At 47.7% G+C, this 25,744-nt stretch overlaps 1 protein-coding gene across 2 annotated transcripts; it reads right to left on the bottom strand.

The window, feature by feature from the left end:
• Positions 1-1,272: 1,272 nt before the first annotated feature.
• Positions 1,273-25,457, bottom strand: FBXO40 (F-box protein 40). 2 transcript variants are annotated; one of them, XM_082245415.1, is made up of 4 exons: positions 25,431-25,457; positions 13,578-13,655; positions 7,665-9,569; positions 1,273-1,494 (listed from the first exon to the last, which is right to left on the bottom strand). In XM_082245415.1, exons 2-4 carry the CDS (start codon positions 13,578-13,580, stop codon positions 1,297-1,299), a joined length of 2,106 nt encoding a protein of 701 aa, XP_082101541.1. In that variant the 5' UTR covers positions 13,581-13,655; positions 25,431-25,457; the 3' UTR covers positions 1,273-1,296. The 2 variants fall into 2 exon arrangements, with proteins under 2 accessions (XP_082101541.1, XP_082101542.1); XM_082245416.1 differs by having other exon boundaries at positions 13,578-13,661; positions 25,447-25,457.
• Positions 25,458-25,744: the final 287 nt, after the last annotated feature.

Here is a 25,744-nt window from a genome sequence, read left to right as displayed (position 1 = left end):
TTTTAGATGCTTTATACTTAAAGTGATACCAAACACACACTGCTTAATTTACATTGTCCCTTCTATTTCTGTATGTGGATAATGGCTCTGTAATTATTTTAATAAAAAAAAAAAAAAACATCTAAGTACATCTTTTTCCTAATTGATATACAGCTGTCACATGACCCAGCTCTCTCCCAGGAAAACGTAAGCAGGAGGAGCTTTGAGTCCTCTTTTCACGTCCAAAATAAAAAAAAAAAACAGCCTTTGGAATACAGAGAAAAAATAAATAATATCAATAAACTGTTTAAAAATTGTCATACATATATATATATATGTTTGAAATCAAATCTTTATTATTTTTGTGCAATAATATGGTGTGGGCGCATTTCTGACATTCACAGGCTGTGTCACTCCCCTTCAGCCTGTGTCTTAGAATAAGAGGGAGGTGAAGCCTCCATCAATCTACATGTAATATCCCGCCCCCATTATGTTTAGCTGGTTAGTGGGCATGGAAGAGGAGGGAAGGAGCGGGCTGTCACTTACCACTATGTATACGCCCACATGTGGGACTCTATAGTCACATGGGCCGCTCAGATGTTATAAAGGAGGAAACCCTCAACAAACTCTTTGAAAACTGAGCATGTGCAGAGTTACCACCACAGATGCAAAATTCCTAGCTGAATTGAGGACACGGTCAGAAGAGGGGGGAGATAGGGAACAGCAGGATCAACCAGGTTTTTTGCAGAATACAGAAACGAATCTCAGTGACTGAGTGAGTGTGAACGGCATGTAATACACCATTTACTGATTGTTTTTTTTTATGATGTGTGTTTAGTGACACTTTAATATTCACCCCAACAGAATCTGCTTTGTTCTAAAATATGTACTTCCTATGTGACCAGCTCCATGAAAAATACTTTACTTTATGGTCTCCTACATACTCCTATCTAAAATATTTTCTAGAACTTAAAAAAAAAAAAAAAACGCACCAAGATCTGATATGTCCTAAAGTATTAACTCAAATAGTTCTGGTTTTCATTCAGACTTCTGCTACTCTACTGCTCTCTATATACCGAACCTTCCTTAGAGCCTTCGCAGTACTACCAAGCTAGGGAACCCTGGAATAATTTTTCCGAGCCCCATACAGGTTACAAAGTGTTTTACTATCTTTACCACCATGGATTATGTCCTCACATTGCCCAGCTTACTAAACCCTAATGAGTGTCAGCTCCAGAGAAAACTTGTGTGGTGTTTGGTTTGGTGTAAACTCTCAAACATTTTTTTTCAGTTGCTTGTTTAATATGAAGCCCCCGTCTACAGCTTTCTTCGAAGGTTTAGCAGGCTGTTCTTCCTCATCTCCTTCTGTGAATCATACATGCTGGGCAGCTGGAATGGCTCTTTCCTTCGCTCTGGGACATTGAAAGGACAGACCTTGAGGTGTTCAGATATAGAAGAGATGTCATCAAAGGTCCATCGGTGGACTGGAGAGAAGAGGCTGCTGAAATTCCAGACCTGGAGGGAGGAAGACCAGAGAGCAAAGGTGAGGAATTGGGCTGGAAGTCAGCTACAACCCCAGAACCTTCATTACACACTTTACCAAAAGTCATATTAGGAACACCACCAGATCAACACCCTACGTCTATCAAAAATTATCTCATATTTAGAAATATTTCAAAAATTAGAGGCACCACATCCCATGTCATTCAAGATAGTGTCAGAACAAAATGGGGCATATATCGGGACTTTAGAGGTACCGTCTGAGGCCAATATTAACCGGTTGCCGACCTGCCGCAAGTACATATACTGTGGCGGTCAGCCCTGGCCAGGCAAAGTGACGTACCGGTACGTCACTAGCCTGTCACTTGCTTGTGAGCCAATAGCGGGCGGGCGCGCGCCCGCCCCGGCTCGTTCTCGGGGAAGTCCGTGCATGTGAACGGCGGACCCGATGTCCGCCGGTCACTCGCGATCGTCCGCCGTGAAGGGAGAAAGGCAGGCGGCTAATGTAAACAAGCCGCCTGTCATTCTTCCCTGTGTAGGAATGGTGATCATACAGTTCTACTATGTAGGACCATTGATCACTGTTCCTACACCAGTAGCCATGTCCAATCACAGTAAGAAGCACGCCCCTAGGGACACACTTAACCCCTCCTTCCCCAATAAAGTTAACCCCTTCCCTGCCAGTGTCATTTTGCAGTAACAGTGCATATGTATAGCACTTATTACTGTAGTAATGACACTGGTAACCCCAAAAGTGTCAAAAATGTCAGTCAAGGGTCCGATCTGTCCGCCGCAATGTCGCAGTACTGCAAAAAAAAAAAAAAAATCGCAGATCGCCACCATTACGCGTTAAAAAAAACACCAAAAATGACAGAAATCTTTCCCTTAGTTAGTAAACGCAATAACTTTTGCGCAAACCAATCAAAATACGCTTTTTGCGATTTTTGTTACCAAACATATGTAGCAGAAAACAAATTGGCCAAAAATGTTAAAAAATTTTGATTTTTACTTTTTTTTTGGGAATTTCATATAAAAAAATATGAAAAATATTGTTATTTTTGCAAAATTGACGCTCTTTTTTGTTTATAGCGCAAAAAGTAAAAATCGCACCAAAAAAAATACCACCAAAAGAAAGCTCTGTTTGTGGGAAAAAAAGGACGTCAAATTCGTTTAGGTACAGCGTCGCACGACCGCGCAATTGTCCGTTAAAGTCACGCAGTGTCGAATCGCAAAAAAGGCCCTGGTCAGGAAGGGGGTAAAATCTTCCGGGGCTTAAGTGGTTAATGGTGTCACACCAATACTGGTGTGACACCATTAATATTGGTCTCAGATGGTACCTCTAAAGTCCCGATATATGCCCCATTTTGTTGTGACACTATCTTGAACACCCTACGTCTGTTTCACGTACCTGGTCTGAGGCCAATTTGATGAGGGGACTTCCCTTGCAGCTAAGTGCCGCGCACCCCTGAAGGTGGGAACAGGGAATGCTAGGCTCAAAGAAGCATGGGTGCCGGTTAGGTAGATCCACTGGAAGCGGTTTGCAGTGCAGAGCAACTGGATAGCTGTCAGCTGGTCTGTAAGGACAGATGGCAGGAACTCAGTACCCCAGGTGTGAAGCTAAATCAGGGCAGTGACCACAGGCAAGGTGGCACCTGAGGAAGAAGCAGGAGCAGGCTGACAGGACAGGACTGAAGAAGCGTAGTCAGGAGGAGAGCCAAAGTCATACACAGGAAAGCGAGCAAGGAAGTATGCAGAAGGGTAGTTAGGAGAAAGCCAGGGTCATACACAGTAGAGCAAGAGAAGTAGAGTCCCTAGAGCAAGCCATGGTCAAACCCAGGGATCAGGCAGCAGAGTCCTGAGGCAGGTAACGGGTAATCCAAGAATACAAGAAACAGGAGCAAGGAGTACTGGTAGCTGAAGATCATTCAGCAGAGTATAATGGCGCTTTTCCACTGCATGGAACCGAACGGTTCGGCTCGCTTTTGTGCTTTTCCACTGCTGGTACCGCATGGTACGGTGTAGGAACGGTTCGGTACGGTACGGTACGGCGGCGCTTTTCCACTACATGGAACCGAACTGTACGGCTCGCTAAAACAGTACCACCTCGATTGTGGTTCCAAGAGGTACCATACCGGTACCATATCCCACAATCCTTTGCATGCAGCTGACTGTTTGTCACTACTAGCCACTGATTGGTCAGAGAATCATTGTTATCCCACCCACTTACTTTAGTACTACTTTAGTGGAAAAGCAAACCATACCAAACCGTACCGAACCGTTCCAACACCGTACCATGAGGTACCATGCAGTGGAAAACCAAACCGGGCCAAGCAGGGCCGAGTAGAGCCAAGCCGGTACTTGCAGTGGAAAAGTGCCATAAGTGTAGCCATTGACCTTATATAGGGCGTTTGGCACCAGTTCTGGCAGCAGGTGTGCACGAATGTGCAAATGTTTGCACTCACGCGCATTTCTAGGCAAATGTGCACAACCATGTAAAGTATTGGCAACTTTACCAGGTCTTTTTTTCAGAACTTGCACATCTTTATTCTTCTGACTCCTTTTCAGCACATGCTCATTCTTATTCTGAATAGCACCCTGACAGCCTATAAGTTCTAACATCTGTTTACAGATAAAAGCTCCAAAGTGCACAAAAGTTTGCCTATTCTTCCAACTTTTACAAATAGCGCAATCAAAGTCCATTCATCCACCCAGCTGGGAAATCCTCAGGGTCATTTGTATGCAATATATTAATCTACTTTTCATTTGAATCAGGTTAATTCACACTTCGGCTTTTCGTTGATCTGTGTGTTCCACATTACTTTCATTGCTGTGTTGCAGTGCCATTCATTTTAAATGGCACTCCAATGCACTAAGGCAGGGGTCTCCAAAAGTTTTTAACAAGAGCCAGTTTACTATCCTTCAGACTTTAGGGGGTCCGGACTAGGAGCATTGGGAGCAGAAAATTCCCCAGGATGACGTCAGAGTGTGATGAAACGCGTTGGTCAAGCAATGTCCTGACTTTAATGCGCTGTTCATGATCCTGGAAGGACAGACATTGTATACAAGCCGGCCGATATGCACTTTCCCCGCTATATCGGAATTGGCCCCTTAGGTTACCGATATTGCCAATATTTTGGGAAAGTGCATGTACCGGAGTGATGCCTGCAGCTAGAGGCATCACCCTGGTACCGGCATCCATAGCAGACGGTCGGCTGTCTTGTAATTACAACCGATGCGGCTGAGAAGTCGCTCGGCTGTCATTACAAGGAGCGGGAGGTGATGCCCCCCCTCCTGCCGCCTTCCGCAGCTCACCCGGGTCGTCCGTCCCAACGGCTCTGATCAGGTCTCCGTGTGAAACCCAGAAGTGATGTTATAACATCACTTCCGGGTACTCAACGCCAGATTGAAAAAAAAATTACAGCATTCAAAACAGCCAAACTTGGCGTTTTTAATGCTTTCAAGTGCAGAGGAGGGGTTTGGGGTCTTTTAGACCCCCAGCTCTCTCCACAACAGTACCTGTCAAGTGCTAAAAATAAAAAAAATAAATGTTTTTTAAATGTACGAAAATATCGGCCAATACCGATATGCATTGGCCAAAATTTCAGTATCGGCAACGAAAAACCGATAATGGTTGATCACTAAAATATACTATAGTTATTTGTTTCAAATATTTTTTTTTACATTTCTTCAGTTACTTTCTGGTTTCTTGCCTAGGCAAATGATGTCATACATCTCAGGATTCCTCAGGAGGGGAGAAAAAGAGGAGGGGTTTCTCAGATAAGCGCACTCTCCTGCATGTATGCTTGAGCTATGGGCAGATGGATTCCAGGAAGTAAATGCTACATGAATCCTTTGCCCTTACTCAAGATGGCTATGGGCAGAAATGCTGTTGGGGTGTTCTTTAAAGGGATTTCTCCATATCCAAAGAAAACATGGAGACGTGGTTGGATGGGCGAGTTTGCTTTGAATAATAAATTAATTAAATGGAGTTTTTTTTTTTAAATAGAGAGGTTTTTTGGTGCTCAGATGCAGTAAAGATCTGTTTTGAGTACAGCTTAGTTTTAGGGCCTAAAGGCCCGTACACACGTACCGATTGTCGGCCGTAAAGATTCGGCCGACGACCGATCGGCCGATTGTAGGCTTGTTAGTATGATGCTTCTGACAGCCGACAGCGCACTTTCGGCCGAAAAAAATCTGTCGTGCAAGCATTAAAATTTTTGTTGGCCAACACCAGAACGGCCGATTGTTCGCCAGTCAGTACAGAATTCGGCCGACAATCAGCAAATTTGCAAGACTGGGCATGCTCAGAAAAGAAAACAGACATGGAAAGTTAACCATCACATGACATCACTTCTGCAGTCGGCTGTTGTTGGCCGACAAAATTCGTGTGCAGTCTTTTGCAGTTTTCAACCAACACAACAGCCCTGGACAAAAGACGGCCGATCGTTCGGCCGACGATCGGTACGTGTGTACGGGGCTTTTCTCCCAGCTAAGAAGGTGAAGGCATTCCAGTACAACTAAGGTTGAAGTTAAATTGCACATTTAAAGAGGAGAGGATATGGTCTTCCATTCTCCTTATTTCCTCCACCTTATTGAGCCACATATTTATAGATGGGAGAGGGATTTTCCATTTCTCAGGGATGCAGGCCTTCAGCTATGAGGAAGGGGGCTTGCCCCCCAGAAACATGTCAGCTTTCCAACCGCAGCTATGTTGGTATCGCCCGAAGCTGGAGTAGTGTTTTGTTATGTTAGTACCTTCTTATGTGTGTGAGTATGCTTTTGGCTTCTATATTCAATACAATTTGGTGGTGGTAATGCACTAGGTGTTTGCACCCTCCTGTGTCTTCTTACAGGCCTTCAGGTGGGCATATGACATCATCCTCTCCACTGGGCATTTGACATTGTGATCTCCACCTCAGCCAATCAGAGGAAGCCTTGCATTTCTTCATAAAAAAAAACAGGCTTCCTGTGAATGGCAATGCAGCTCTCAGCCTAATATGGTTTTCGATTTAGGAATGGGGCGAGAAAGTCCCTGCCCTGTTGTCAATACACAGTGCTGTACAGTGCCGAGACAAGGTCATCTAGTGCCCAGGGCGAAGATGGCAAACTGCGCCCCCCCCCCCCCCCCCGGGGTATAAAGAAAAAGTCAGTGTCATTTCAAAACCAATACTTCCCATAGATGCCAATGTTAGACAGGGAGCAGTGCCATGCCAAGCTTTCCAAGATTTCCCATAGACACCAATGTTAGACAGGGAGTAGTGCCGTGTCAAGCTGACTGAGATTTCCCATAGAAGCCAATGTTAAAAACCGGCAGCAGTGCTATGTCAAGTTGACCAAGATTTCCTATAGACGCCAATGTTAAAAACCGGGAGTAGTGCCATGCCAAGCCGACCAAGCTGTGTCCGTACTCGTGAGCAGTGCCGGTACTAGCAAGCAAGAGGGTCATCGAGGCGGGCAGGGAATTCGGAGAACTGAAGGCAGCCTGACAGGAATCTTCACTGAGTGAAGCACAATGCCGGACGTTGATCCGGCACTGTCTTCATCCCCAGGAGCCTCTCATGGGGCCCCCCACTGGTCCCGGGTCAGATGGGTCAGTCCGCCCCTGGTATGAACTAACACACCAGGCGGGCGGGTGAGCGGCCGCTAATGGCTGCCTGTAACGAAGTGAGCCCTTCACTTCCCTGTCAGTGGAGATACCCGCCTGACAGGGAAGTGAAGGTCTCACTTCGTTACAGCTATTAGCGGCCGCTCACCTGCCCGCCCGGTATGTTAGTAGTCACACACACTTCACCTGTGCTGCGCTGCGCCCCCCTTCCTCTACCAAATGGTGCCGCCCAGGGCACCCGACCCTTCCGCCCCCCCCCCCCCCCTGTACTGGCTCTGGTGCTGTATACTGTATGTAGCTGATGCTACATACAGTTTATACAACTCTAACAACTGCCAGTCGAGCTTTAAAATTTCTGTCAGGTCTTTTTTCAGAAAGTGTATCCTTTGGGGAATTTTTACTTTATTAACATTTAAGGGTGCCACCTAAAGCAGAAATTGAGTTAAAAATCACCCCAATGTGACACAGACAATTAAAAATTTTGTAAACCTTCTCTACTCCATTTATAAAACAAACACATTTGGGGTTTTTACCTTTGCCTATCAATCTCATGCCATAACCATCCAAACAAAACACTTACCTTTTTCCGACACCTCCATGAACTTCCACCATGAGAGTAAGTCTTCTTCTCCCAGAGAAGATGGACCATCCCCCTCTCTTGCAATAACGAGGCACAGACATCTCTCATAAGGGAAGAGACTTGGGACAGCTGGCAGAGACTGAAGCTGTCCAAGAACCCAGCAATGTGTTGTAAGACCTCAAGTGGAAGGTTGGAGAGGGAGTCTTTACTTTTTCCTCGATTGCTCCTTGAAAGGTTGGGTCTTACTCCCTCATACAAACTACAGTCCATCAGTGGCTTCACTGCGAACGTCTTGAGTTGTTTGCTGTAGATGACCTGTGACCTCACTCCCGCAGGACGAAACCGATTTTGCAAGAAGGTGCAGCCTAAGTAGGATAGTGGGCAACGTTGCTGGAACCAGCCACCGAGGCTGGACTGTATGTCACAATGGGCATTTTTAAAATGTGAGGAGAACTCATCTCTACGGAAGAAGAGTTGGCACGAAAAGGTGAAGGATGAATTACTCTGGTTATGTCTGCTACATACACTCTCACTCAGGATATCCAGTTTAAGACCTAAACATCTCATTTCTTTCTCCGTCATAAGATCCAATAAAACATTATTTTTAGTGAAGGGATCTTGACCGAAATTATAAGTTTGAGTTCCAAAATCAATGAGCAGTCCATCTAGGGCCTTCATCTGTGACACCTCATGACCTTTAAGCTCCCTTTCCAGGGCACACATCAAGATTGTGTCAATAGTCTTAGATTGTGACAAGTCTTCTTCAGGGAGGCCTAGGTCAGATGTGTCCACCAATTTCTCAGCTTTCTCCTTCTTGGGATTTTCGTCCCCGAGTTTGGCTCTACGGCCACAGTAGCTTGTTGGTACTTTGAAGGTGCACAGGGTCTTTACCGTCTGGGCTTCCAGGTTTCCATACACAAAGTCCTTCTCTCTGGGAGTGCATGCCGCCATCTGTCCAAATCGGATAAGCATGCTGCCATGATGCACAATGTACATGTTATAGCTGCCACAATCCACTTCTGTTTTCAGTCTTTCCAAGACCCCATCTTGCCATGGAGCAAGGCCAGTCTTCTCCGATAGTTCCATATGCTTTCTCTTGGATTCCTCGTCTTTTTCTCCCTCATTCGTTTCAGAATTTTCCCCTTCTTTTGCATTGGGATTGCCACCTGCTGCTTTGCTGCCTCCAGCTGATGTACTGGTGCTTTGCTCTCCGACTTTCTCTAGATATTCAGCTGCTTTCTTCTCTTTGCTAAACATAGCCTCCCACTTGGAAAACTGACCAAAATCTTGGTCGACTTGACCCCGAGCCAAAGCTTCTCGCTGAAATTGAGTAAGGCCACCTGCTTCCACACTGCTACAGTTTTCTACATTAGATGATAGATCAGTTCCTCCAACAGCACCGGCCTCCTGGTCTTCCATTGGCCTTTCCAAGTTTATTGTGTTTTTAGGGTCTTCGGAGAGCTCTGGGAAAAGTTCCGCTAGTTTAAGAGATCTAAAAAGAATCTTTTGATCCTGTAGAGATAATGCCAAGTCCAGGCATGCTTCACTTTCTTCCTCCTTCAGAAGATTTTCGTAAAGCGTTTGATCCTGATTCAAAATGGGCCAGCGATTCCAGGCCATGGAACAGCAGACCACACTAGCTGGGCAGACCCGAAGGTGCCTGGCCTGCTTACACCTATTCATGTAGAGTGGGCATCCAAAAACTGAATTGAGGCATGGCACCCATTCGTTAGGGCATAGAAGCTGATGTTCCTCCTCCTTGCACATATGGAAAGTGGCACCGCAATGCAAGCTGCAGCTTATCATTACACAGGAGACGCCGGTGTTGATTGGAGCTTGGCATCTTTTACTAAAGCAGTTCTGGCAGTGCCTGTGCTGACCAGGACGTGGCTTTGTTGCCCTTCCCTTTAAGTAAAAGAAAACGTATTGATAAATAGGTAAGGAAAGACTAATCTTTTGCACAATAATTTCAGATGCAATTATTGAATACAACTGATGCAATATTGTTTGGAACAACTCCTGCCAACAGCTGCAGTATTTTTTTGTAAGTGTAGCACTGCCCCCAGGGCTGCTAATAAGGGCAGTACAGCTGGTCCTCCTGTACTGGGCCCAGGCTCCATCAGCTCAAAAGGGGGGCCTGGGCACCTGCTGAGCAGGACAGCTGGCTGTGCTGCCTTATTGCTGACACTGATCCTCTTGTGGCTTCCCCTGCTGCGTTACCAGCCTTTCCTCCTCTCCTTCCCTCCAGCTGCACTGCCGGGGCCCCCTGTATACCCTTTCCCTCATCACACTGTCAGCTTCTCTCCTTTCCTCTCCCTCCCGCTGGCAGCTGCTGAGGGGCACACAGAGGGATCATTTCAGGATGGAGGGCAGGGGACCGGTTAATGGGTCATTTACAAGCCCCTTCTTTTCCTGAAAGAACACACTGAGTGATCGCTCCTGTGTTCATTCATCACTGAAGCATAGTAAATTGTGTACTATGCTTCCATTTGTTACATAGTTACATAGTTAGTGAGGTTGAAAAAAGACATCAGTCCATCCAGTTCAACCTATGAAGGAACAGGAAGCCTCTAAACACTTCGTATTTATTCATCTGTGCATCTTGGTCTCCAAAGAAGGGGGATGGAGGAATCTATGTCCTCATTCCCTTTCTCTCAAAAGAACAACATCACCAAAGTCCCCCCCTCCAACAGCAGTTAAATTAAAAAAAAAAAAGTAAAAAAAAAAAACACTTGTTCACATGTGCTTTGTTCTCTGAAGAGTGGTCAGCATTTGAATCGCTCATCAGAGAGCATTCGATTGGGGATAGGGGAGCCCCTTCAGGTAGGCTGTACAGGGCCCCATGGTTTCCAACAGCAGACCTGACTGCCCCATGTAGTCCACTGGAAATAGCTGGTTCCTCCCATGTAGTACAGAAGCTTCCCAATCCCACAAGCACCAGTCCATACACACTGGCTCCAATAACTCCGTCTAGGGGTTGTCTTTTTGATATTTATTGCTTGAAGAACATTAAAACAGGAGAGGGGTTAGGGCTCCAGATACTCCAAAACATTGCACAGTAACAGGACAATTTTCCTCAGGATCCCATTCAGATAATCTGCTGTGGACAGAGGGGAATGGCAAGTATTCTGAGACCCTATGAGAGCTGTCTCAGTCCATAGCTACCTCTAACTCTTATATCCAAAAGTACACAGTAACCAGAAATCAATTTAGGGTCATTACTCACAAGTCCTTAGGACAGTTGCACACCTTCCAGCTTCTTCTGGACCAGTGATGGAGACAATCTTTCTCCAGAACAGACCCAAATTTGAGTCCCACAGTTGGCCTTTTGAAAAATATTGCTCCAGGACCTCAGCTCTTCCACAGCTGAGACCTCAAATAGCAGCAATTCAGTCCTCCTAGGGCAGCAGCCCCAGAGGCTGTAGAACCCTCCCTGCCAAGGAAAGAACAATCTCTCCAGGGCTCCAAATTATTTATCACCTCCCCAGCCTCCTTCTGGACACTCCTCTCCAAGTATGGGCCAGGGCATGATAAAAATTCAGGCTGGTCTTTTTAATTTCCCTACCTATGATCTGGAAACTTCTTGGAAAAGCAATCAAACTCCCAGCCTGTGAAACCCTGAACAGACCAGAACAAGCAATCACTTCTCCCTTGACTACAGAAGGAGCCCAAAAACTAAAATTGCCCAGCATTCTATGCTAGGAGGGTGCTATACAACGATTTTAGATGACATGGATCTAGCTTTAAATATTTTTCTTTGTGCTAGGTAATGTCATGTGTGTGTAAGACCACCTGAAACCCGGACACCATATTCAGAATGGTCTGGGACTCCCCAAGTGACCAAGTACCACAACCGCTGAGTGCATAAATGTGGTGCACATGGGCTCCACGCCCATACATAGATAGGAGAGGAGGGCTTGATCTGCTTCTCCTCCTCCCGCCCTTACCCCTCTGTCTGCCCACTCACACTCCACGTTCTGTGCCTCAAGAAAGGGATGTGTGGGCTGGAAGTTTGAAGCTCAGCAAATGGCAGATACATCATGGATGAAAGGTATCGATGCCTGAGCCTCCATCCTCGAGTTAGTGAGCTCACCATCCAATGTCTGCGACCAAAGTCTCCCCCCCCCCCCACACCTCCCTCCCTTCTCTCTCCTGCCTCCAAGCAAGTGAGTAAACTAAGGTAAGGGGGACTCAGATGTAAGGGATGCCCTGTGAACTCTGATCTTATCTCTTATCTCAGATTTTATCTTTAAAAAAGTGTTTCTCAGTGCTAAACTTTTCATCCAATTTCTAAATTGCTGCATTTGTTAATTCCAAAAGCCAATATAAAGGAATAGTAGTGAAAAAGCACTTGTGGGTTTAAGCAATCATTTTTTTTTTATAATTCTCCTTTAACCCCTTGCCGACTGCCGCATGACTATATACGGCGGCGGTCAGCCCCTCCTGGGCAAAGTGACATATATATATATGTCACTCGCCCACAAACCAATAGGGGGCAAGCGCGCGCCGCCGAAGGCGCGCTCCCGCCCCCGCTCGTTCTCGGAAATTCCAGCGCGATTGACCGGCGGCTCGGATGTCCGCCAGCCACCCGCGATCTCCCGCTGCAGAGGGAGAAAGGCAGGCGGCTGATGTAAACAAAGCCGCCTATCATTCTCCCTGGTGCAACTTCAGAGATCATACGATCCTGCTATTTAGGATTGTATGTTTCTGTGGTTACATGAAAAGCCACGCCTCTTTAGAGTTAGAAGCACGCCCCTAGGGACACATTTAACCCCTGCCTCTCCAATACAGTTAACCCCTTCCCTGCCAGTGTAATTTTTACAGTAACAGTGCATATTTATAGCACTGATTACTGCAGTAATGTCACTGGTACCCCCAAAAGTGTCAGTGTCAGTTAAGGGTCCGATCTGTCCGCCGCAATGTCGCAGTCCCGCAAAAAAAAAAAAATCGCAGATCGCCGCCATTACTCCTTAAAAAAAAAAAAACCACCAAAAATGACAAAAATCTTTCCCTTAGTTAGTAAACGCAATAACTTTTGCGCAAACCAATCAAAATACGCTTATTGCAACTTTTTTTTACCAAACATATGTAGCAGAAAACAAATTGGCCAAAAATGTTAAAAAAATTTGATTTCTACATTTTTTTGGGGGGAATTTCATAAAAAAAATGTGAAAAATATTGTTATTTTTGCAAAATTGTCGCTCTTTTTTTGTTTATAGCGCATGATCAAAAAAAAAAAAAATCGCACAGGTGATCAAATACCACCAAAAGAAAGCTCTGTTTGTGGGAAAAAAAGGACATCAATTTCATTTGGGTACAGCGTCGCACGCCCGCGCAATTGTCCGTTAAAGTCACGCAGTGCCGAATCGCAAAATAGGCCCTGGTCAGGAAGGGGTTAAAATCTTCCAGGGCTTAAGTGGTTCCCATCCCTCGTTCCCACCTTAAAAATGTGGGAGTAATGTACATGGACCAATACCATTATCAGTCAGGAGGACTGGGTGTTTCTGAAGAAGCATGCATATTGACTGCCATAGGTACACATATGAAGTTGAGTCTCCAAGAATAAAAGTCCAAAGAAAAAAGGGTGAGCCCGGGAACACTTAGGCCAGGGAGAACTAATGAGTCCAGAAAATGAGATGGGCTCTATCTGACTTGCTGCAGCTTCTAATGCACATTGTGAGAGCCTTACAGTGTGCAGTGGAATGCTGGAAGTCAGGTTTAAGGGTATTAAATCACCTGAGAGTTGAGATAATCCAATCAATAATTAAAGTATAGGTTGGGGGCTCATCCCAACAATTCAAACAATAACAATTTAAAGCATATGTACGTTAGAAATCTTTTAATTTGTTCATGTTTTGATGGTTATTGGGCCTGTGATATATTGTATAACTGGGATCCTCCAGTATTACTCACCATTATGAAGGATAGGTCAGTCTGCGCCCAGCGCTCTGATGGTTGGGGGGTCGGAGAATTTTCCTCCAGTCATTAGTGCTGGGATGAGAAAAGAAAAAGTGAATTAGGAAAATCTGACAATTGCTGTAATACATGAAAGATATTGCAGGAGACAAATGTTGCAATTTCAATTAAAGGATCTTGTAGGAAAATAAGAATGTTATGGGGCAAGTGTCTCCAAACTCTCTAAACAAAGGGCCAGTTTACTGTCCTTCAGGCGTTAGGGGGGCCAGACTGTGGCCATCAAGAGTGGAAAATGTCCAGGCATCAGTTGGAACAAACATTGCCACATCTTTGGTGTCATTGATAGGAATTGTGTCCCGTCATTGGGCCCCATCGTTGGTGTCATTGGGCCTCATTGTTGGTGTCATTGGTAGGAAGTGTATCCCATCATTGGTGTCATTGGGCCCCATCGTTTGTGTTATTGGTAGGAATTGTGTCCCATCATTGGTGTCATTGGGCCCCATCGTTGGTGTTATTGGTAGGAATTGTGTCCCATCATTGGTGTCATTGGGCCCCATCGTTGGTGTCATTGGTAAGAATTGTGTCCCATCATTGGTGTCATTGGGCCCCATTGTTGGTGTCATTGGGCCTCATTGTTGGTGTCATTTGTAGGAATTGTGTCCCATCATTGGTGTCATTTTGCCCCATTGTTGGTGATATTGGTAGGAATTGTGTCCCATCATTGGTGTCATTTTGCCCCATTGTTGGTGATATTGGTAGGAATTGTGTCCCATCGTTGGTGTCATTTTGCCCCATTGTTGGTGTTATTGGTAGGAATTGTGTCCCATCATTGGTGTCATTTGGCCCCATTGTTGGTGTCATTGGGCCTCATTGTTGGTGTCATTGGTAGGAATTGTGTCCCATCATTGGTGTCATTTGGCCCCATCGTTGGTGTTATTGGTAGGAATTGTGTCCCATCATTGGTGTCATTGGGCCCCATCGTTGGTGTCATTGGTAAGAATTGTGTCCCATCATTGGTGTCATTGGGCCCCATTGTTGGTGTCATTGGGCCTCATTGTTGGTGTCATTTGTAGGAATTGTGTCCCATCATTGGTGTCATTTTGCCCCATTGTTGGTGATATTGGTAGGAATTGTGTCCCATCATTGGTGTCATTTTGCCCCATTGTTGGTGATATTGGTAGGAATTGTGTCCCATCGTTGGTGTCATTTGGCCCCATTGTTGGTGTCATTGGGCCTCATTGTTGGTGTCATTGGTAGGAATTGTGTCCCATCATTGGTGTCATTTGGCCCCATCGTTGGTGTCATTGGTAGGAATTGTGTCCCATCATTGGTGTCATTTGGCCCCATTGTTGGTGTTATTGGTAGGAATTGTGTCCCATCATTGGTGTCATTGGGCCCCATCGTTGGTGTTATTGGTAGGAATTGTGTCCCATCATTGGTGTCATTGGGCCCCATCATTGGTGTTATTGGTAGGAATTGTGTCCCATCATTGGTGTCATTGGGCCCCATCGTTGGTGTTATTGGTAGGAATTGTGTCCCATCATTGGGCCCCATCGTTGGTGTTATTGGTAGGAATTGTGTCCCATCATTGGTGTCATTGGGCCCCATCGTTCGTGTTATTGGTAGGAATTGTGTCCCATCATTGGTGTCATTGGGCCCCATTGTTGGTGTCATTGGGCCTCATTGTTGGGTGTCATTGGTAGGAATTGTGTCCCATCATTGGTGTCATTGGGCCCCATCGTTGGTGTTATTGGTAGGAATTGTGTCCCATCATTGGGCCCCATTGTTGGTGTTATTGGTAGGAATTGTGTCCCATCATTGGTGTCATTGGGCCCCATTGTTGGTGTCATTGGTAGGAATTGTGTCCCATCATTGGTGTTATTGGGCCCAATTGTTGGCATTATTGGTAGGAATTGTGTCCCAGCATTGGTGTCATTGGTAGGAATTGTATCCCATCATTGGTGTTATTGAGAGAAATTGTGCCCCATCATTGGGGTCATTGGGAGGAGTTGTGCCCCGTTGTTGTCAGTGCATGAAATAGTGCCCAAGGGGCCAGATAAAAGTAAGCAAAGTGCTGCATCCGACCCCTGGGCCGCAGTTTGGAGACCACTGTTTTAGGGTTACTCCACCCCTAACTATATGAGTGTTTAGTAAATTCTGGAGCATTTAATCCCTTGATCAGGGGGTAACTATTATGGGTGGCCCGGATATCACAGCATCCCTTCACAGGTACCGGAGTGGAGCTTCTTTTGCATGGTATGCTTTTGCTGGTATACGTGAATACCCACTCAACAGATGGGTCGCCAAATTTTTAGTGGGTACAGCCTTCTTCTGCCTACATCCGCGATACGTTTGTATTGGAGTGTCCGAGGTTGCAGCACCAGTTTGGAGACCCACCATACACCATATGAGCCTATTTGACCCATGTACTATACGGTATCTTTCTGGTGAGCGCATACATCATTCCCTGTTGTTGTCGGGATCTGGCATGCACTGTGACCACACACATCACCCTGGATTATATTTCTTTCACCACTTGCACTTGGGACTTATTGTTGTGTTTACCTCCTATTTATTTGTTTATTACCTATGGTTGTCAGCTCCATCTAGTGGTTATAATGCGGTATTTCCCGACTTTTTATTTTATTTTTTATTTATTACTAGTACCTCTATATCAGGCATGTCCAACCTGCGGCCCGGGGGCCGCATGCGGCCCAGAGCCCCAGGCAATGCGGCCCACTGCCCCCTGACAATTTCTTTTTTTTGATGGGGAAGAAGGAAGTTGGGTCGGGTAAATGGCCACAGCGGCTTCCAACTAACTGTAGGCAGCCTCGGAAGGGATCATCCTCTAGTTGTGTTAAATTAGTGCTTGGGGGGGCAGCAGCGCGGGAAGGGCACGGCAGCGTTTTATTACTTATATACCTTAACTATATTTTATATGTGGCCCTAGAAAATTTCTCTACACTCAATGTGGCCCAGACAAGCCAAAAGGTTGGACACCCATGCTCTATATATTGCCGTCAATTAATCAGCTTTTTACATATACAGTATTTGGTACATTCACATCAGTCCCTGCCAGTGCTGGGACAAAGTCACCTAGAGCCAAAGCCAATAAGCCAAACTGTGCCCCCTCACCTCAAGATGTATGTGCATTATGTGTTCGCAAACCCCTCCCTTCACAAAAAAACAAAAAACTGGGCACTAATCTGAATAATTACCCCCTAAGCATAAATTCCCCCTCCTCCCAGTTCAAATCCACCCCTATGATGAAATTCCTCCTCCCAGCACAAATCCACCCCCCCCCCTTCCCCCAAATCCCCACAGCACAAATGCCCCACTCCCAAAAAAAAAAATCACCCCTCCTAGCACAAATCCTCCAGCCCTAAAATTTTCCCTCCAAGTACACATTCTCCCCCCCCCCCTCATCCAAATCCCCCTCCAAGCACAAATATCCACCCTCCTAGCACAGACACCCCCTAATCATCCCTACTAGCAGGGGAGGACTGGGCCAGGGGGCAGGGGGGCAATTGCCCCCTGGGCCGCTCTGATGTCCTGTAAAAAGGCTGCACTGCTTGTGCCACAGACATGGCTAAAGGATTCCTGGTGAAGAGAACTAAAAAGTCTCTGCCACTGACCTACTGAGTGCAGGATGAAGACAAGGACAGAGCGCAGGCCTCCCCCCCAGCACAGATAGTGTAAACTGTGTGAGCAGAGGCCGGTTCCATGCCCCACTTGAGACTCTCCTCCCCTGGCCAGCCCCAACCGAGCTGTCCCAGCTCCCCCCAGCTGCCCCTTGCTGGCCAGGTTGGGAACCCAGATTAAGCCTGGCGGTGAGTAGAGAGTACCCGGAGCAGGGCTTCAGCCTGGAATGGGTGTCAGGAGGAGGACGGGAAGAGAAGGAGAGGGGGCAGTCTCTGCATCACGGGCCTCTGGTTTGTACATGCCCCCTGGGCTGAAAGTTGCCAGTCTGCTCCTGCCTACTAGCACTAATTCACCCCCCAAATCACCTCCACTAGCGCAAACCCTCCAAATCAACCCTCCTAGCACAAATCCTCTTCTCCCATCCCCCTCCCAACACAAATCCCCCTGAATCGACACTTCTAGCACACACCCAAATTTCCCTCTCCTAGAACAATTCTTACCCCCCAAATTCCTCCTCCCAACACAAACCCCCCTGCCAATCTCCTTGTGACGCCCCCCCATCTCATATGATATCACAGTGCCCCTCCTGCCCACCCCTTGTCCTGGCCCTGGTCCCAGCCCTCAAGGAGCTTACAATCTAAGGTCCCTAACTCACATTCATACATACACACAGTAGGATCAATTTAGAAGAAGTCAATTAACCTCTCAGCAGGGCCGTGCAGAGACATTTGAAGGGGCAGGTGCACAAAGTATAAAAGGGGCACATGGAACAGGGCTTTAAATAGGGCAGGTGCGGGGGTCGATCAGTGGCTGCGGACATGGTGCAGGGGGTGATCAGTGGCTGCGGACATGGTGCAGGTGGAGGTCAGTGGCTGCGGACATGGTGCAGGTGGAGGTCAGTGGCTGCGGACATGGTGCAGGTGGAGGTCAGTGGCTGCGGACATGGTGCAGGTGGTGGCCAGTGGCTGCGGACATGGTGCAGGTGGTGGTTGGGGGCTGCGGACATGGTGCAGGTGGTGGTTAGTGTCTGCGGACATGGTGCAGGTGGTGGTTAGTGTCTGTGGACATGGTGCAGGTGGTGGTTAGGGGCTGCGGACATGGTGCAGGTGGTGGTTAGGGGCTGCGGACATGGTGCAGGTGGTGGTTAGGGGCTGCGGACATGGTGCAGGTGGTGGTTAGTGGCTGCAGACATGGTGCAGGTGGTGGTTAGTGGCTGCAGACATGGTGCAGGTGGTGGTTAGTGTCTGCGGACATGGTGCAGGTGGTGGTTAGTGTCTGCGGACATGGTGCAGGTGGTGGTTAGTGTCTGCGGACATGGTGCAGGTGGTGGTTAGGGGCTGCGGACATGGTGCAGGTGGTGGTTAGTGGTTGCGGACATGGTGCAGGTGGTGGTTAGTGTCTGCGGACATGGTACAGGTGGTGGTCAGTGGTTGCGGATATGGTGCAGGTGGTGGTTAGTGTCTGTGGACATGGTGCAGGTGGTGGTTAGTGGCTGCGGACATGGTGCAGGTGGTGATTAGTGTCTGCGGACATGGTGCAGGTGGTGGTCAGTGGCTGCGGACATGGTGCAGGTGGTGGTTAGTGGCTGCGGACATGGTGCAGGTGGTGGTCAGTGGCTGCGGACATGGTGCAGGTGGTGGTTAGTGGCTGTGGACATGGTGCAGGTGGTGGTCAGTGGCTGCGGACATGGTGCAGGTGGTGGTCAGTGGCTGCAGACATGGTGCAGGTGGTGGTTAGTGTCTGCGGACATGGTGCAGGTGGTGGTTAGGGGCTGCGGACATGGTGCAGGTGGTGGTTCACAAAAAGTGTCTGCTGGACATCCAGCTAAAAATAAAGTCTATATTTCCAAATGGTGAGATTTTACACAAATCTTGCAGATCCAAGGAATATAGTGAGGTTGGGGAGTGATGGACTCCAGGATTTTACACATTACATGATTGCATCTCTTCACATTTTGGTAAGAGTCCCTTCCTACCACTGGGTGTATCACGTGTATGTTAGAGCACACTTTGGATCACCACCTGGGAAGAGGCTACACCCACCTCCCATCACTCCCCAATCTCACTATATTCCTTGGATCTGCAAGATTTGTGTACAATCTCACCATTTGGAAATATAGACTTTATTTTTAGCTGGATGTCCAGCAGACACTTTTTGTGAACATTTTTGTTCTCCATGTTTAGCGCACTTTTGTAATTTATGTTTCACATGTTACAACCTTCCATATCTTATTTTGTTTTCAGTGCTGCTTTCTTTCACCTTTCTCTCACTTAAGGTTCGCGCACCTATTTTTTATCTCGCAGGTGGTGGTTAGTGGTTGCGGACATGGTGCAGGTGGTGGTTAGCGGCTGCGGACATGGTGCAGGTGGAGGTCAGCGGCTGCGGACATGGTGCAGGTGGAGGTCAGCGGCTGCGGACATGGTGCAGGTGGAGGTCAGCGGCTGCGGACAAGGTGCAGGTGGAGGTCAGCCGCTGCGGACATGGTGCAGGTGGAGGTCAGCCGCTGCGGACATGGTGCAGGTGGAGGTCAGCCGCTGCGGACATGGTGCAGGTGGAGGTCAGCCGCTGCGGACATGGTGCAGGTGGAGGTCAGCCGCTGCGGACATGGTGCAGGTGGAGGTCAGCCGCTGCGGACATGGTGCAGGTGGAGGTCAGCCGCTGCGGACATGGTGCAGGTGGAGGTCAGCAGCTGCGGACATGGTGCAGGTGGAGGTCAGCCGCTGCGGACATGGTGCAGGTGGAGGTCAGCCGCTGCGGACATGGTGCAGGTGGAGGTCAGCCGCTGCGGACATGGTGCAGGTGGAGGTCAGCCGCTGCGGACATGGTGCAGGTGGAGGTCAGCCGCTGCGGACATGGTGCAGGTGGAGGTCAGCCGCTGCGGACATGGTGCAGGTGGTGGTTAGCGGCTGCGGACATGGTGCAGGTGGTGGTTAGCGGCTGCGGACATGGTGCAGGTGGTGGTTAGCGGCTGCGGACATGGTGCAGGTGGAGGTCAGCCGCTGCGGACATGGTGCAGGTGGAGGTCAGCGGCTGCGGACATGGTGCAGGTGGAGGTCTAGTCAAAGGAAACGGACATGATGCAGGGGGCGATCAGAGACTGCAGACAAGGTGCAGGTGGTGATCAGGTCAGAGGCTATGGACACGGTGCAGGGGGTAGTCAGAGGCTGTGGAGTGGTCTGGGGTCTGGTCTTACCTGCTGATGTGACAACAAGGCACTGTCGCTGCGCTGAGACCGAGTGCCTCACTCTCAAAAATTACATCACTGAGCATGCGCCCGCTCTGCCGAGCATGTACAAGCTTTCCCGAGCCTGCCTCTCAGCATGTCTTTGGAGTGCGGGAGGAAACCGGAGTAACCGGAGGAAACCTATGCAGGCACAAGGAGAACATGCAAATTCCAGGCAGGTGGTATCGTGGTTGGGAATCTAACCTTGATGCATTCTCTGCTGTATATTCACAGCGTTCCCGGCACTAATTGTATATCAAATATGTATAGAAGTGAAAACTGTCACTTTTAGTGCCCGTTCACATTTGTAAGATGCGGGAACGCTGCGAATATACAGCGTGTTCCCGCATCGCCTCCGCACCCCTGGCAGTCCACACTGCCATATGCGATACGCAGGGGGTGTCAATAAAAGTTAACAACACCCCCCAGATCAGATTGCATATCGCAGTGCAATCTGCAAGTTTGCACAGAATCGGATCGCACTAGTGTGAACCACCATGCGATCCGATTCTGCTGTGGACCAAAAAAGGGTCATGTGCGTGTTAGGTGCGATTGCGGTGCAAATTCAGCCATACAAACTGTATGGCTGATTTTGCACTGCACAGAGATTGCATGTAATTTTAGGAGCAGTGCGCTCCGAATTACATGCGATCGATGTGATCGCAGAAATGTGAACCGGCCCTTATGGGGAAATACGGAATCAGAAAACACATCCTTCCCTTTTCAGATTACAGTAAACATCCTTTTTTGTAGTCAGGTTATGTCGTCTCTGCAGTGTTGTGATGAGTCATGTCTGCACTTTTGAAGATGATCAGAGGGGACATCCGATATCTGATTAATCATCAGACTTCTAATAACTGATAATCATCCAATTGATCTGCGGTTGATGCGACCTCTGCTGGCTGTTCTCACACTGAATGATTTCACCTTTTTGACCTTGAGGCCTCGCTCACGCCATCGATCGTCTCCAAGTATTTCGCTGCCCTTTTCCAGCGCTCCCCCCGCCGCGTTGTGCTGAGGACATCGGAAATAAAAATATCCAGCCTGACACAAAGTGACGTACGGGATCCGGATAGGGAAAGTCAAACTTCATGTCTGGGAACTTTTACATTATTGATACAATGAGGTTGATTTACTAAAGGCAAATAGATTGTGCACTTAGAAAAGTGCAGTCGCTCCAGAGCTTAGTAAATGAGCAGAGGTTCTGCTGACTTCCATCATCCAATCATGTGCAAGCATAAAATGCTGTTTTTTTTTTTTTTTTTTTTTATAATTCCCTTGCATGTGATTGGGTATTCTTTACAAAGTAAAGCTTTACCCCATTTTCTAAGCTCTGAAGCAACTGCACTTTGTAAAGTGCACAGTCTATTTGCCTTTAGTAAATTAACCCAATTGTCACAATATAGCAGTGGTGGCACATCCATTGGGGGCGCAGGGGCGCCGCCCCCCCATCCATGTGTCCGGCCCCCTAATCTGCATGCAGGGCACCGGACTCATGGATTCCAATGTGGTTTTATTTTTTTATTTTTTGAAGCATGTGATTAGAGCCAGAGGCTCTAATAGGCTTCAAAAAAGACGTTGGCCCGGGGGGAGCAGAGCAGTGCGCCCTGAGCCGACCCAGTTGTTTGACAATAGCGAATGAATATTCGCTATTGTCACACGGATTCTCCTCCTGGCCAATCAGGAAGTGGGTCCTGAGGAGCAGGAGGGAGGAGACGCAGGAGACTGAGGGGGAAGCTGCTGCTGCTGCCTGCCCTCCACATGTCCAGGGTGAGTGAGCCGGCGACCGGGGGGGGGGGGGGGTTATGGTGTGTGGGCTGGTGGGGTCCGGGGGGGTATGGTGTGTGGGCTGGTGGGGTCCGGGGGGGGGTATGGTGTGGTCTGGGGGGGGGTGGTATGGTGTGTGGGCTGGTGTGGTCCGGGGGGGGGAGGGGTATGGTGTGGTCCAGGGGGGTATGGTGTGTGGGCTGGTGTGGTCCAGGGGGGGGGTATGGTGTGGTCCAGGGGGGTATGGTGTGTGGGCTGGTGTGGTCCAGGGGGGGGGTATGGTGTGGTCCAGGGGGATATGGTGTGGTCCGTCTATTGTCCCCCGGCCCAGGGAGCACCAGCCGCCATTGCAATATTGGGAATGTATCTGAACTGCAATGATCCTGCAAAACATTGGCGGCTCTAAAAAAACTGCCCTGGGCACCACGAGGAGATTGGGGATGGGAATTTGTGTTGGGAGGGGGGATTTGGGGGGTTATTGCTCTAGGAGGGGAAGTTTGGCGATTTGGAGGGATTTGTGTTGGGAGGGGGGATGGGTAAAGAGGATTTGTGCTCGGAAGAGGGATTTGGGGGGTTTGTGCTACAAAAGGTAATATGGTGGTGGGGGGGATTTGCGCTAGTAGAGATGATTGGAGGTTATTTGTGCTAGTTGGGGATATTTGGGGTGGGGGGATTTGTGCTAGGATAGGAGGCCCCCTCCTAGCACAACCCCCCCCCCCCCCATTTCCCCTGCTAGCACAAATACCCTCCAATCATTTGGAATGTTGGGGGGGGGGGGGGGAGAGGACTTTGGTGGGGAATGTGAGGGGTAGAGGATTTGTGCTAGGAAGGAAGTGATTTTTTTTATTTGTGCTGGGGGCATATGGGGAGAGTGAGGATTTGAGCTTCAGAGATATGTGCCAGGAGCGGTGATTTCAGCAGGGTGGTCGGATGTGTACTGGGAGGAAGGGGGGTCCATCCTTAGAGGGTAAGCATGCAGATTAGTGCTTAATTTTTTTTGGGGTGGGGGGGATTTTTACTGACACATAATCATACATCTGGGGGGGGGGGGGGGGTTGCAATTTGGCATGTTCTCCCTGGGCTCTAGATGACCTTGTCCTGGCACTGGATGTTTCATTTTAAGAACATTCGCTTAATTTCCTAATGATTATCAAATCAATGTTTGTTGGCTGCAGTGACGAGAAACTTCAACAGAGCGGGATGGAAAATGTTTCACAAATGAATAAATTTCTAACAGTGAATGTGGTTTTCATTCCTTAAAGTCCATTTACTCCAAAAGTGAATGAAGGCAAACAGCATTTAAAGCGGCTCTTCAGTAAATTTTGTCCATTTTTCCATCTATTAAATCCTCTGCTCTTGTTGTTTTAACTTTGGATAGTAAAACATTTTTTTTTTCTGCCATTAACCACTTTAAGACCGGAAGGATTTGCCCCCTTAATGACCAGGCTATATTTTGCGATTTCAGCACTGCGTTACTTTAACGGACAATTGCGCGGTCGTGCGACGCTGTACCTAAATAAAATTGATGTCTTTTTTTCCCCACAGAGATTTCTTTTGGTGGTATTTGATCACCTGTGCGATTTTATTTTTTGCGCTATAAAAAAAAAAAAAAAAAAGAGCGACAATTCTGAAAAAAAAAAACCAAAACAATATTTTTCACATTCTGCTATATGACATTCCCAAAAAAAAAAAAATTTAAATCAAAAGTTTAACATTTTAGGCCCATTTGTATTTTGATTGATTTGCGCAAAAGTTATCACGTCTACAAACTACGGGAAAGATTTGTCATTTTTATTGTTTATTTTACTAGTAATGACTGTGAGCTGCGATTTTTAGCGGGACTGCGACATTGCGGCGGACAGATTGGACCCCTAACTGACATTTTTACACTTTTGGGGGGACCAGTGACATTACTACAGTAATCAGTGCTAAATATATGCAATGTTACTGTAATAATGACACTGGCAGGGAAGGCGTTAACATTGTGGGTGATCAAGGGGTTAAATGTGTACCTAGGTGAGTGATTCTAACTGTGGGGGGGGGGGGGGGCGGGCGTGGCTTTTGAAATGACCATAGAGACCTGTGTTCCTATATAGAAGGATCACAGGCGCTCTATGACCATTCCAGAGAGAAGAACAGTTGGCTGTGTTTACAACAGCTAACCGTTCTCTCTCAGCGGGGAACGATCGCGGGTGTCAGGGGGCAATCGGAGCCGCCTGCCCTGTGCATCGGAGTCACCGATGCCGAGTGGGGGCGTGAACGCGCTCGCCCCCTAGCTCACTGCTCGCGACCAACGTAGCCCTATGTCGGTTTGCCTGGGAGAGCCGTAAATACACGGCCTGTGGTCAGCAACCGGTTAAATACCTTATACAGCCCAACTTCCTCTTTCTTGGTTGGCAATTAGCTTATGCCAATGACCTCATGCACAGCTCTCTCTCCAATTCTGAGAGTTTGCCAGCAAGGGGAAGGGATGAGTCATAGGAGAGCCAAGGAGAGCTGCAGAGCTGGAGGGGGCTGGATGAGGACAGAGATCCATGTGTATTCATCTAGAGAGGAGAAATGTGCAGGCAAGCAGTGGTGTGTATGTACGTGTGTGTCTGTGTGCCTCTGTGTGTCTGTGTAAATCCAGGAAGTGAACAGGCAGCAGCTTCAGCTGCCCACAGTTAAAATGGCTGCAGCCAGACTTAGTGGAGGGAGATTTCTGCAGAATATTTGGCAAGTACAGAATCACATTATATATAAAATATGCAATGTGGTTGGAGGGAAGCTTCAGAATGGCAAAGATGTTTTTATTACACATGATGTGCGCAGACTGCAGTTCCTCATTCAGTACTTTTGAACGACCTCCATCAAGTCATTGAGAATTGTCATACAAATGTTCATAGGAATGTTTTGTTTGAAAACCTCCCAGTGTATGAGCAGCTTTAGAAAAGAACTGGAGCGCACAGAATCTGGTGCAGCTTTGCAGAGTAACCAATCAGCTTCCAGGTTTTATTGCCAAATTGGAACAAGCTGAAGTTAAAAGCTGATTGGCTACTATGGGCAGCTGCACCCGTTTTAGTAAATCTCCCCATAGTGTACAGATATACACTGGAAGAGTTTACTATTGGATTCTCAGCTCTCTGGACAGAATGCAAGTGTAGCCTTACATTATGTGGAACTACAAGTCCCAGCAGCATCAGAAATCCCGCACCTGGCTGATATTGTGGGGGACTTACCTGGGATTAGCTGGGAGGGTGACCCCGGTCTTGTGTTGCTCTGTGAAGGGCCCTCGTGCTGTGTCGCAGAGGACTCGGTCATGTGGTCGGTTATAAATAGACGGCTATGGGCAGCGAACCCAACTGAGCGATCCCTACACATCTGCTGTCCTTGTCAGTGTCCCCGCACAACACTCCCACCTTAAAGGGAAACTCCACTTTTATCCTCTTTGTTTATTACTATCTCACACTTTATTTTGCTGTAGGGATACAATCAGTTGTGTATCATCTGGTATAGCAAACCTAGATTGGTTGAAAAATAAATAATTAAAAAA

The sequence above is a fragment of the Pelophylax lessonae genome (assembly GCF_965119305.1).
Source record: "Pelophylax lessonae genome assembly, chromosome: 2".
NCBI lineage: Eukaryota > Metazoa > Chordata > Amphibia > Anura > Ranidae > Pelophylax > Pelophylax lessonae.
The sequence above is the reverse complement of the archived record's forward strand: the minus strand, read 5'-3'. Positions and strand labels throughout refer to the sequence as shown.

Excerpts from the sequence above, each read along its gene's own strand:
- FBXO40 (XM_082245415.1), bottom strand. Across the intron at positions 1,495-7,664 it reads CATGGAGGTGTCGGAAAAAG|GTCTGGAATTTCAGCAGCCT; the intron begins GTAAGTGTTTTG and ends TCCTCCCTCCAG.